Source organism: Clavelina lepadiformis, chromosome 7, assembly GCF_947623445.1.
Source record: "Clavelina lepadiformis chromosome 7, kaClaLepa1.1, whole genome shotgun sequence".
Classification (NCBI taxonomy): Eukaryota; Metazoa; Chordata; class Ascidiacea; order Aplousobranchia; family Clavelinidae; genus Clavelina; species Clavelina lepadiformis.
In genome coordinates, this window is record NC_135246.1 from 11,073,463 (window position 1) to 11,087,023 (window position 13,561).

Consider the following 13,561-nt stretch of genomic DNA (forward strand, 5'->3'; position numbering starts at 1 on the left):
AATTATTTAACGAGCTAAGACGATATTCTGCTTTCCAGTGTACCATATATTATATTAAAAATGAAAACAGAATGAGTTAGTTAATAACAATAGTTACAATACAATAGTTAATAACAATAGTTACAACAGAATGAGTTACAATAAGACAAAATGAGACCAATAAATTCCTGTTGAAGACTTAGAGGTGTTATTTATACTTGCTATTGGTTAAAAGTCACAAGATTTGACTTGGACGTAAACCGGAATAACGTGACGATCACGATGGCAAATTTTTGTTCTATGTTGGGCATCGTGTGTGCTACCTTGGTAGTGTTGGTAGGTATCCTTGAAAGTATGGTCATGTGATTTGTTGTATTAGCGATAAGTTACAGTATTACAGTATTGGTAAATTGTAGTGGCATTGTAAGTTTTTTAACATCTGCAAAACAGTTATAACGCTTGTTTATGTTGGTGAAGCGTAGTACAATACTACAGTAAAGAGCAGATATGATTATCCTTGGAATGGCAAAACGTTGCTTTGCAAGGAGTGCTAATACTTATTTCTTATTGAATCAACCCATAAAACCTGCAAAACTACCAATCAGAAAACTTAGATTGTAACATTATGAATCACACTCTTTTTTGCTCTTTAGGCTCCATTTCAAGCAGCTCAAATTTTCTATGCCTATGCAGAATACGATAACGTGTCCTCTTTGCTGCCTGGCATGTCTTCAAACGCTATTGCCTCTCTTTACATCAACATTGTTTGTTTGCCGCTGTCCTGGTGCGTCTTCTTCGCATCAGTAATGCAGCTTTTACCACAAAAAGATTTGAAGTGCTCCAAACTGACTTTTGGTATCACGGTATGGTTATTACAGTAAATACATTTTTATCGGTACAGTCAGGGCCGGATTAAGGCGGGGGCTGATGGGGCTGCAGCCCCAGGTCCACACCCAAATATAGGCCCACCACTGCACTAAGTCAATGAAACAACTAAGGTAGCCTAGGCTAATACAAATCTCCCAGCTATTATTGAAAACACAGTCCATGCACTGTAAAACCCAACCTGGTTACTATGACGCAACAATCAAAATTGCGTAAATAAATAAAAAATCATTTGCGTTCGTCTATGAGGCAGAAAAGGTTGAATTCCTTAGCTATACTCTGCATCGAAAACGACATTTTGCAAAAAATAGACACCGATGACATTATTAAGAGCTTTGCATTGTCTAAATCCGGAAAATGCATCATTTGAATGTGTGCATACAAAGTAAATATATACTTTGTTTATGTATTAATATTTGTTTTTCGTTTCAATTGTGGTTAGTTTTTAGTACAACGAATAGAATAAAAAATAGGCCTCTGACTATCATAGAGCCACAGGCCCATAAAAAGCTTAATCCGGTCCTGGGTACAGTAGCAAGCATTTAGTAGAAAAGCATTTAAGGTTAATGCTATTTGCAGTGATCATGAATAACGGTGATAGTTTTTCTTTAACTGCCACTTTTACTATGTTTTTAGTTTAAAAATTCTAATAACTACAAAACTTGCAAATTTTTATAGAAGTCAAAACTGTGGTTGATCTTGTGGATGCTTTTTTATATTGTTGAACGTTACATTTTTACGGTAACCACGGTATTGTACCCATGACCTTAATTGGTTGTGTGATAAATCTAGCAGTCTAGCTCATTTATACTGCAACCATATTTTTATTTCGATTACTCCTGAAATAGTCTACTTTTCCGGGTCTTTATTTCTAACTTTGTTGAAAAATATCTATAAACAAAGTTCTAACTCGATAATTATAACTAACTAATAATGAAAACATCACAAGCATCCGCCCAATGTTTTCTTGGTTTTGGTTTTACTACATTTATATTTAGGCCTGCCACTTTTTTCACTTGCAGTGTTTTTATTGATTCTAGATAGAGTTAATTTCAATAGCGTTCGTAATAGCAAACGTCGCCAATTTTGCTGTCTTTGCCATATATGCTTATCCTGGTTTGAACAGTAGTCTACTGAGCTATTTCAACAATTATTCAAGTGATTCAACAACGAAAGCCGCCTGGGATCGAGCCCACTCCAAGGTAAGGTCTTGGACAGAAATTTCTTTTTCAGTTTAAAGTACTTGGATGCTAGTTAAAGCTGGGCTGACTGCATTCCTGTTTAGTAAATATAGTCAATTGGCACGTCTGCCAACTTAGTAAAAAGATTTTTTCGTGCTTTTTCATGAAGTTGCAATGTTGCGCAGTCAACGGTCCGGAAGATCTAACCGCAACTGGACTTACTAGTACAGTTTGTAGCGGTCTGGGTTGCCAAAAAGCTATTGAAATAAACTTCATTATGTTATTTTTGTATTCTCTGATTGGTCAGGTTAGTAAAGTAGTAGGCTATGCTGATTTCAAGCAGTGTACGAGTACAATCACAGTATGGTGTGTTTTTTTCAAAATATTTTACTTTGTTATTTTAGATTATGGCCATAATAACTGGTCTGCATGGACTGTTTCCCTTCTCCAAATATCTCAGTCGTTTTTCAGGAAAGCTTGGCGAGTGGGTGTCCAACGTCATATAGCATGACTACACTACATCTACAGTAGCTCATTCGCTACATGCAAGTCATTTATGATTTATTGCTTGGAAAGGTGCACAAATATCGGAAAACCGTAGTACTGCCGCCATTTCTCCATAATAGACGTTTATGACGAGAATGTAAACATTCTTTATCTTGACTTTCCGGCCGTTGATACTTGATACAGCATAACATATCCGGTATCTTCTAGCGATTGCTCATTTGCAGTCATGAGTTTTTGTGGAACTGTGCTGCCTGTGCATAGGCGTACAGTAAGGTTTACGCTGTGTTTTTGTGTTCTTTGTTATGTATATAGGGTTTTTGTTTTCGTGTTTGTTTTGCTTGACAAACTAAATCTCGGCAAAATATATATTGTAAAATATTTTACAAAAATACGGTGACCTAAAATTTCAGGCAATAAGCTACGGGTTTTATTAAAGCCCAAGGACGAGGGTCAGTTTCTTGCTGTAAGGCAACAATGGTCATAAGAAAGTTGCGTATGAACGCCCCAATAGAAAATTTCATAGGAATTTTGTAATGGGGCGCGATGTCGCGGCCCGCCTTTAGCCAATGCGACTGCGTTGGTTCCATGCTGCTCAGCATCAAAACAAAAAATAACAATTATAGCTTTTATTTTACGCAAATCACAATGTTATTTCTGAAGTTGTTCTCGAAAGAGAATGTATTGATGAAAATGTATAACGAAGGAAAGCCTTAATGGAGCTGATTACCAACGAGGTCATATTTGATTTACGTTATTTCTATTATTACTAATTTATTTACCAAGTTATTTGAAACTGGCAAACTGGCCCACGTTTGCTAAGGCCGGCCATGTTTTGAGCAAAGTATGTTGAACGACACTTGTTTTTCGTTCGGTGGTCCTGGTGAGCAGTTGCAAATCTGAGCAATAACTTATTACAAAAATAAAAACAAATAATTAATGAATCAATAAGAACTTGCACAAAAGACAAACTTGGTAACCGAGGCTCGAGCCGTGAGGAATCATCGCCGAGTAAGTCGTGATTAGACTTTCCTTAGTTCGAGAATAAAGATCATGATACTATATCAACTGCGAAAAATATGTCCTAGGGAAAATGCCACACTAAGACGACATCTTTATTATATATAACTTTTGAGAAAGATTTAGGTTAACATAGGATGGCACACATCCACAAACCAGTTTCAAAAGAAATCTCCAAACATGTGTGGACAGTTATATTAGTCTTCTAAGAAGCACTTACTACAATACCTTAATTTTGTGCTATTTGGTATAATTATACTCACGGCAAGCAGATCTTCAGGGACGTAATAAATGCGCCATGGGCTGTGGTTTTGGCAGAAAGATCGACAGAAGAAACGGTTAATATTATTTGTAAACATGTTTTTGCGGTGGAAAAAGAACAGAATGATTGAAATCAAGGAGTCAACATAAGACAAACATTTTCTAATACTTTTTGTTTGTAATCGTAGATACTGTATTTTGTAATTACCGGTATTAAAAGTTTACGAAATGCAATAGGTTACAATAGATTTAAAGTTGACATGCTAAAGAATGCGAAACTCAGCTCTGTATTGTAAACTAAATATAATTTGCTTCTAACTGCGTTAGTCTTACTCATCGTTACTTCACAGTAATTTCAATAACACTACACTGTGGCGTTTGGATATAATCAAATTAAACAAGTTCTATAATTGGCGTTTGTTAAGCAATTTTTGTGTCTCCAGTTAAATTCTATACAAGTTTGAAATGTATTGTTCCTAGTAATCCGAATTCAATCTTAGTTCCAAATCGACATGTGACGTAGTTAAGTGTGTCAAGTGGTTTTCTGTACCCGGTGCAAAATCGATTTTAATTCTTTGTGATAAAAGCTTAGAATGTAACATGGACACGTAGATACGTGTCATGGTAAAAGCCAGGTTGGCATTCGCCCATTGGTCAAAATATGGGAGTATAAAACCTAATGTTTGGTCTAAATCGCTATCTTGTCTCTCTTAGCTATTTCTTCTGTTCTGCTGAATTGAAGTTATTGCTGAATTATTCGGAATTGGAATCATTACTGAATTCGAGTTATAGCTTTGTTTAAATGTGAAAAGATGGTGTAAATGTTTCTAATTTGATACAACTTATTCGGACAATATAACAATTAGACTTTATGAAGTTGGTGTTGATTTGAAGAAACATCATAGAGACAGCAAACGCAACGGAGTCAAAGACAATTGTCTATAGGAGTCTAACAGTAAGACTAATAGTCTTGGCTTTAGGGCTAGGCCAACCTAAAAGCAAGCCACACCGCCATCCCCACAACACATGGAAAACTACTCACAATTAAGTAGGCTTTTCAGTCCCTGGTGATCACTTTGAGTTGACCTGGCTTCTATTTGACTTCACTCGAAAGATCAACATGTGCTGTTTTACACTTTCCAGTTCGAGAATGCGTTTTTTTGCTTCCGTCAATTTCCTCAAAACTAAGTGCTCCAGGTGAGGCTCGAACTCACAACCTCCGCATTTCTCCGTAACTGTCATATACGTACGGCGCGCTAACCGATTGCGCCACTGGAGCCATATCAACAGCCATTTGATCTAACAAAAACAACCTTGCCCAAAATATTCATTAGGATGTTGTTTTTGTGGTAATAAAAAAATCCATTAATAGGAAACTTTAAGAAAATAACCTACATTTCGCCTACGTAGAACAATTCAACCAACGAGCGATTAAACTGACGAATAATTCGTTGACTTTATTGTTGTATAAGCAGCTTTTTTCGGCCACGCAGGCTAGTTGTCAGGGCAAGAATTGAGCATAGCCTATCTTAGGTAGTGCTGTCACCTAAAACTCGCAAACCAAGCGTTCTATGAGGAAAACGATAAATAAGGCTGTGGCGTTTGGATATCATCAAATTATAATTGACACTTTTAAAAGGCGGTTTTTGCATTCTCTCTGGCTGGAATTAAGTAAATGTTAAAACAGACGTATTTATCGTGTTAATCTCTTATTCAAACAAGAAATTCAGAACCGACATATTTAACGCAGATTGAAGTGTTTCAAATAGCATTGTTTTACGGCGTAAAGTTTGAGTGTACTTGAAAACGTTCAGATAACGTACAATGCGACACGTGGTTTATGGTAGCAAGGTATTGTTCTAGTATCTTTAATCACAATCGTGGTTTCAAACCAATATGTGATATAGTAAGTGTGTCAAGTGGTTTTTCTGTACTGGTGTAAAATCGATTTGAATTCTTTGTGATGAAAAGCTTAGAATAACATGGACACATGTACACGTGTGATAGCAGTTAATTTGGCACTACCTCATTGGTCAATATTTTAGTATATAAAACAAGTGTTGGATTTAAATGGCTCTCTTGGAAATTCTCTCTTCTCTGAGTTATTTCCCTTGTTCTGCTAAATTGAAGTTATTACTGAATTACTATGAAAGTGGGATCATGGTGTAAATATTGCTAATTCGATACAACTTATTCGGACAATATAACAACTAAACTTTATGAAGTTGGTGTTGATTTAAGAAGCAATAAATAAGACAGTAAAAAGCAACGGAGTCAAGATAACTAGCTCGGAGTCAACAGTTAGACTTGGCTTAGGCCAGTCTAGAAACCACACACCATATTCCCATAAGGCTATGAGACATGACTTGGTCAGGTCAGGGTGGTCATCACAATAAATTTGAACTAGGTAACAATATTGTAATAAGTGCAGTATGTTGTGTTTCTTTGATTTGTATTTAGGTTACGCTTGGTTTGTTCTGAGTATGCCACTGGTGACTTTGGGTGCGGTGGTCATTCGGATCTCATGCTCCTGGCGTAAGGAGAAAGAGACGTGGAACCTTGAATAAAGCAGAGCACCATTAAAACACTACATCAAGATTTTGAAATTGTGTTTATTTGTCAAATGCGTTTTATGGTTTCCTGAGACTTTCGGCTAAAGTTCCCAGTTCTCAATATGAGCCAGATAAACGGACATACATTTAATGCGTTATATGCGAATAACAAAATCGTTTTAAAACTCAGCCTATTTTGTGCCTTACTGACTTGTAGCTCAAGTCTACTTGTGTTAAGCATAATTGTAAATGAAATAAACTTTTGTTTCCTGTTAATCTAATCGACTAACTAATAAATCTAAGCTATCACTTCAAAATCTTCTCACAATTACGCCCAGTTGTTTAGAAATTTAAATTTTAAAATGAACCCATTAGGCTGAACTGATGTGGAACCACGTAGCTGTAGTCTAAGCTAAAAAGGTCACTGTTAAGTGTTAACGCATAAAATTAGAAGTAAGCTAACAATATGTTGCTATAATGTCCCAGCGCCGGATTTACAAGGTGGATTGCATTGGCGCCCAGCATTGGTGGGAGCCCTTTCATTAATAAAATTATAATTTAAGCGCACATGTACCAAGTATAGACTTATGAACTACAACACCTTTTTGTAGGTCTAATTAGTCTAGCCAGCTACTGTTATTGTTCAATCAATAAAGAATTGATAACTGATCAATAACTAGCCTATATCATACTTAAAATAACAGCGTCAGCGTGAAAATACCGATTATCCTTCACTGTAATATTGCGTTAGAAAGTAAAACTGAAAAGTTAACATGAAGTTGCGTATTTTGGGTTGTGTTGAGGGGAACCAAAAAGCTTTAAAAATAGGTTTTAAAATTCCCGGGCATGTCTACCCCGCCCAAAATGCGCATTGCTCAAATACCGCTTTAAAATGCCTTAAACGAAATGTATTTTCATATCTACGGTATAAGGACAATACAGCAGCCAAAATATAGTGTTCACTTTTGGGACGCTGTGTCAAATTTGTAAGGCCGCATACATCAATTTTGAAACGCCGTAAACCCACCTATTAATCTTAGTGTAATGATATGTAGCCTTAAACTTAAACCATGAAATGCAACATGCAGACGAAAAAAAACTGAAACCGTCAAAAGGCCTATAGCTATTTTTATAGTTTGGCAAAGGGCCAGGAACAGTTTTACCCAATTAATAATATAAGGATTTAGAAGCCTTAGGACCAAGACTGGGATCCAGAACTTATTGCTTTCAGGCTGACAAAATAAGCTAAAAAGTTGACGCCAGTGGTCGTAATCCAGTAGATATCATTATGATATTTGCCGCTAACAAAAAGGAAAATAAGCCAAAAAAGATCGTTTCATTAACATTAATTATCGTTAAAAAACGTATAAACGAGTTAAACGTGGATAGCGAAAATTAACCAAATACAGCGTGTTGATGATATTGTAAAAGCAAAAGTAAGCATGGCAAAATTGGCTTATACGCCAGCATTAATACTATCCAGTGCTCTCCTTACTAAAAACAAGCTTAGCTGAGTTGTAAGGACACACGAAGGCTTGTAACTATGAGCCTCAAATTCAGTCTCAGTCACCCAGCAATGTAATGGTCAACTTGCTCAATATCTGAGGCCTTAAAGGTTTTAAGAAAAGGTGCAAAAATTGCTTTATGTAGTACATGAGCTGAAAGTAACAGGAAGCCATTGAACAACATTAAGGTTTGCGAAAAAAATCGACTTACAAGTTTAGCAAATGATACACAAAAGCACAATTGCATTTAGAAAATATAAATATTCAAACTTCATTAAAAAAAAACGCTAAACAGGAAAAGTGTTATTCGCTATCAGAATCGGCCAGCACTTTTTCACTTAAATTAGTTAAATCTTGCAACATTTTGTTAACATCTTTTATCTCCTCATTCTTTCCTTGAGAAGAAGATTTTGGTGACCCCATCGCAAAGTGAACTTTCTTAGTTGACACAATCACATCTTTTTCGGGTTCCACTGGTTTCCCACGAGCTGCTTTGAAGACTGATATTAGACCTTCTTGACGTAAAGTTGTCTGTATGGGGGAAAATTAAGATTTCTTAATTTACAATGAAGCCAAAGAATACTTATTACTTTAAACTAATAAATTTTATTATGTGTTAAAAACCAATGATTTATTTAATTTAATAATTGTGATTTTAAGCAGTAAATTCGGCGGATTTACATGAATCAATGTCTAAAATCAGTAAACCATTTATTAAAGTGTTAGAAGTAATAAATTAAATCATAAACATAATTAAGCCAGCGAAAGTGTTACAAATGTATACCATCAAAAGGTTGTTGTCTTTCTGTAGATGCCGGATGTCGTCTCGAAGTTTCTGTTCTTCACTTAACCACGACGTCCTTTCCAGCTCCAACTGTTCCGAAAATTGATTCTTTTCGCGGACTGAAACTCTACCAAAAATAATTAACATCAATGATTTGCCAAACGATATCAGTAACAATTCAAATTAGTGACTTCAATCATAATAACTTTACCAACCTTTCAGTTTGCCTCAAAGCAACCACTGCTTTGGTGAGTTCCCTTTTTGCTTGGTTGATTTCGGCTTCTTTTCCTTGTAACTCGTTCAAATGGAACAACTTTGCTTCTTCTACGGCTTCATTTATTGCTATATTGGTAAGCAAAAAATTACTGCCTTGGGCTGTTATCGGTATTGTAAAATTGTTTATAAACTTGAAAGAAAAGTTACATTATCATACTGACCTTCTTCGGTGGCACTCTGCACTTTTTTCAATTCATCCATTATATTTTCTTTCTCATACTTCTCATCTTCTAGTTTTTCTTTTTGCCTTTCGACTACCTCCATAAGTTGCGATATTTTCTTAACAAATAACCCTGATGTTATCGCTGTCCAGCACAGAGATGGCAAAACTAAAAACTCTGACATGTAAAAAGTTTCAACAAGTGATCATTTTCTTCACATATAATACCTCTGCATTGCTCTTGACTTGCTTTTCCAACATCTGGTTTGCCTGGTGATAGCTTTCTTCATTTCTTTTCATTGTTGCCATGTTTCTTTCAAAACTGGAAGCATCCTGAGCCAACTGCTGGCTGAAGTGGTCACGTTCCTCTGTTAAGCGCAGAATTTCCGAAACTAGGTCTGGGCTGAAACGTTAAACAGTAGTAAAAAAACGTCTCAAACAATACATACACAGAATCATATATAATTACACATATATATTGTATATGTACAATTCTGTATTAGTACAAGCTTATTGCAGTGCAATATAATTTGAAGATAGTAAGCGCAATTTACTTTTCCTCCGCGTCTTTATCGACGACTTCTTTACTTTGCTTTGTTTGCTGCAACCGTGCCCTCCACTTAGCATCTCGTCTTTGCAGCAGATCTTGCACGGTTCGTAATCTAAATGCATGTAGTGATACTATGGCAACTAAGTTCTTGGTGAACACCATGCTATTTTCAACAATGCAATTAATTTAATACGAACAGCAATTGACAGACACATCTCAACAAACCTGTTATTAGCAAAAGCAAGCCTTTGCTCAAGTCTTAAGCATCTCTCCAGACATTTTGAAAGATTTGCCTCATAGATTTGTGAACATGACTTACTCATTTCAGAAACCACATCACGCATTTTCATCATTGAAACGTCTGTATATCCGAGATTTACATTAAGAAATTCAAGAAAAACAAAGAAACAAAAAACGAAAACAGCTGATATTTTGTTTTTGGTAAGATTGATTTCATTCGAAAAGTGTTTTTTTATTGAAAACATAAAATATAAGAAAATTCCTCACTATGCTTTTCCAGTTGGGGTTTAATTATGTGGAGTTCATGCTGCAGACGCTCTTCATTACTCTTCAAAGTTTGATTAACATGATTCTTGAGTGCTAGTTGAGCAGTGGCATCCTGAAGACGATTCGATAAAATGCCAATTTCTCTCACATGATCTGTGGATGACAACAACCTTGATTAGTTTTAACCTTTATAAACAATGATGCCCAAGGTATGTTTGATGTAATTGGCAAAGCATACAAAATCGTTGGTTACTGCTTCCAAACAAGCTTGTTACTTATTAAGATTTGCACAAATGAAAAACTTTGTCACAAGCTAAAGCAATACAGCTTAGTTATGTCAAACAACTCCAAAAAAAATTTTGCTCAGAAGTGACATGGAAACTGTTTAACATTAAACCTAGTTTACGATTTTTTAATTGTTGTGCTCTTTTTATCGTGAAATGCAAAGCTACTGCAGTAAATTTACCTTCCAGCTGTGAGTTGAGATCATTGGCCACAAACTCATGTTTTCGTGAATCTTCCCTAATTACAATCTCAAGCGACTTACATTGGACCATCAGTTCAAAAACCTTCTGTCGCCATCGAGTTGTAACAACTGCTGCTTTCCGTTGACTAAACAACAGTGTTGTCACAAGTATTACTAACCACAAAAAACCAAAGACATGGCAGTAGAAGATCAGCCAACATTGACCATCATTTCAGTCAAAAAGTACCTACTTCACTGGCTCTGATATTGCTTTGGTGTGAGCTGAAATTGCCTCCTCTTGCATTTCAAGAATCTTTGATACTGAATGAAATCTAATATTCAAGACTTCAAGTGTCTTTATAAGTTCTTCTTTTTCTTGTTCAAGTTTCTGCAAAACATTTAAATTCAGAGACGTGATTTAACACAATTTTGAGAATGGCATATTCCTTGATCAATGATAATTAATAATTTTTAAGTCATAGCAATAATTGGTCAAAAATACTGGCAAAAATAAACTACAACAATGCGAATAAAACATGTATTAGAAACATGCATGACTGTATGAGGTATATATTGAATACCTACATGCATCACACCAGTCAAGTGTTCCTTGTCAACCTTCCATTGTTCCCTTGCATGGTCATTCGATTGTATTTGAGCAATATAGGTCTTGAGTTTCAAACCAGTATCTCTTTCATTACTGATTTGTTGTTGTAGTAGCTCTATTGTACTTTTATGGGCTTTTGCACAGTGTTCTGCATTCTGCAGAAAATTAGAACAAACATAAATAATAATGCAACCTTTACTTTCCTATAACAAATCTATGTTTTTTTAAAGTTCATTAGTGTTAATGGATCAATGATATGGGAATCAACATCTAACTCACATCTAACTGTGTTTTCAAATTAGCCACGGTTTTGTTTAAGCTGGCTTCACGAGATTCCGTTTCTTCAAACTTTTTCTTTGAAGATATCTGAGCTTGTAAAATCTCTTCTTTTTTAGTTGAATGCGCCTTTTCCTGAGCCTCAAGCTTAACTTTGTATTCTCCATCTAGTGCATAGTACTGCACGCAACAAACAAGAACATTGTAAAAACAGGTAAGCAAAATAGTGGTCATAAATGTCGAAGTTAAATGAAAGATAAATACAAGCATTTACATACAATAACTTGTCAACAGTTACGGACAAGCAGCAAATTTGCAGCATTAACCACCTTCTTCTCCCATTCAGATGTCACTCTGGACATATTTTGAGCCCATCTTTTTCTTTCTTCGTCAAAATTTTCCTCTTGTTGACTTTTTAGATTTTCAAAATTAGCCACAACTGATTTTGTTTCTTCTTCGTGTTTACATTTTAATGAAACAGTATTTTCAATATGCCTGGGAATGAAAAAAGTATAACATAATTTTAAAATGTTTGCACAAGATTAAAAGTTACCAAAAGAATCTACCTAAAAATACCAAATTTTTATTTATGACATGCACTTATAACTAATGTTTGGACTGTTCTCAGCATACTGCCATATATCGTATTTTTATTATAGTTTAATATTTACGTCTTGTTAAGCTGTTCCTTTTCTTGTTCCAGGTATAAAATTTGTTTGTTTAGCTCTGAAATATTATCGGTTAATTTTGAGTTGGTAACATTCTCTTGATTCAGTTGATCCCTTAACGTGTGGAGCTGGCCTGTTAGACCTTGAATTTTGAGCTCTTTTTCTTGGGTTAATTTTTTCTGCTCCAAATGTTTACCTTCCCTAAAATGAAATGTTTAAAAACGTTGTCCCATTAACTGCATCAAGCCTAACAGAGATTAACTGTTTTACCAAAATCAAAAGCCATTAACATAAACAACATTAACATAAACATAACTGCCAAATTTACTCCTGGCTAAAGTGATGCAACACAAAAATAGTAACAACAGAAGTTACGTATATATTTGACCAATGGCCATAACCAACAACATACTCGTTTTTAATCTTTTCAGAAATGCAGGAGATATCTTTTTGTAGTCTTTCTATGTATTGTACTTGATGAGTTATCACGTCAAAACTGGCATTACTGCAATTCTGTAACAGATTGGTATAGCTAATAAATACACAATTTAAATGAAATGCAGGTCTTACTGTTGAAATTAAATAACCAACCACTAAAAATAGTGTTAATAATACAAAACAGTTCTTCTAACTGAATACGAATAGACAACACCTTTGGTTTTGTTGCTGCGGACTGTTTTAATTTCTTGTTCTCCTCTCTGAGCTTCTTTGCCAATGTAATCAGATCCTCTTCATCCACATCATCATTGCTCTGTGATCTCATAAACCGATGAGCATCATTGCAGATCGTAGGTGGCAATTTTTGTCTTAATGATGCTGGAGATGTTTGGTTTGTAACGACATAAGAAGATTCAACAGCTGAAGAATGATGGGGTTGTGTTTGTGGAAGCATGAAATCACTTGGTGTTTTCAAGACAGGTTTCGATGTTACTGGAGATTCGGTCATTTGACTTCTGACATCCATTCCTAAATTTTTGGGACTTGTTTCCAGTGAGTCCGGTATGAAGTGGCAGGGAGGTATCAAGTTTCTTTCATCCATAATAAAACTTAGTAATCAGACTAGACACTTAGTAATCTGTACTTACCTTAGCAATGAAGTATTGAACACAAATAAATTCTTTATCACAAAAAATTATCTTTTACACGGTCTGCATAAATAGTGTGGGCGGGTGGACCTCACCCCTCCCACTTTCTTTACTGGGAAGGCCTGACCCCTATAGTGGAAAGTGTGGCACCTGCATGCACAAGATTCATCAACGTGCACACCAAAATTTGTTATTTTTATGCCAATTTATAATAAATAAAGAATTTAGGCTTCAGTGCATGCCATCGCACCAAAACTTGCATTTTTGCACGCACGATTTCTCGTCGAAAACTGTT

The 13,561-nt window shown here is 35.5% G+C and overlaps 2 protein-coding genes and 1 non-coding gene across 4 annotated transcripts; 1 reads left to right on the forward strand and 2 right to left on the reverse strand.

Moving 5' to 3' along the window:
* The first annotated feature begins 61 nt into the window (after window positions 1–61).
* Window positions 62–2,932, forward strand: LOC143464602 (leukocyte surface antigen CD53-like). Of its 2 annotated transcripts, XM_076962477.1 has the most exons (5): window positions 62–315; window positions 633–842; window positions 1,905–2,066; window positions 2,215–2,352; window positions 2,450–2,932. In XM_076962477.1, the coding sequence occupies exons 1-5, from the start codon at window positions 262–264 to the stop codon at window positions 2,549–2,551; spliced, it is 666 nt and encodes a 221-aa protein (XP_076818592.1). In that variant the 5' UTR covers window positions 62–261; the 3' UTR covers window positions 2,552–2,932. The 2 variants fall into 2 exon arrangements, with proteins under 2 accessions (XP_076818592.1, XP_076818591.1); XM_076962476.1 differs by having other exon boundaries at window positions 2,215–2,932.
* A 2,087-nt stretch (window positions 2,933–5,019) lies between these two features.
* On the reverse strand, window positions 5,020–5,109 carry Trnai-uau (transfer RNA isoleucine (anticodon UAU)). The gene is given in 2 exon segments: window positions 5,020–5,055; window positions 5,072–5,109. It is a non-coding gene; the product is annotated as a tRNA-Ile (tRNA).
* Window positions 5,110–7,942: 2,833 nt separating this feature from the next.
* Window positions 7,943–13,289, reverse strand: LOC143465941 (coiled-coil alpha-helical rod protein 1-like). Its single transcript, XM_076964478.1, has 16 exons — window positions 12,834–13,289; window positions 12,594–12,694; window positions 12,185–12,382; window positions 11,843–12,008; window positions 11,517–11,693; window positions 11,216–11,392; window positions 10,882–11,018; window positions 10,631–10,776; window positions 10,165–10,317; window positions 9,883–10,018; window positions 9,662–9,769; window positions 9,336–9,510; window positions 9,109–9,226; window positions 8,887–9,013; window positions 8,672–8,798; window positions 7,943–8,418 (listed from the first exon to the last, which is right to left on the reverse strand). The coding sequence occupies exons 1-16, from the start codon at window positions 13,218–13,220 to the stop codon at window positions 8,191–8,193; spliced, it is 2,661 nt and encodes an 886-aa protein (XP_076820593.1). The 5' UTR covers window positions 13,221–13,289; the 3' UTR covers window positions 7,943–8,190.
* Window positions 13,290–13,561: the final 272 nt, after the last annotated feature.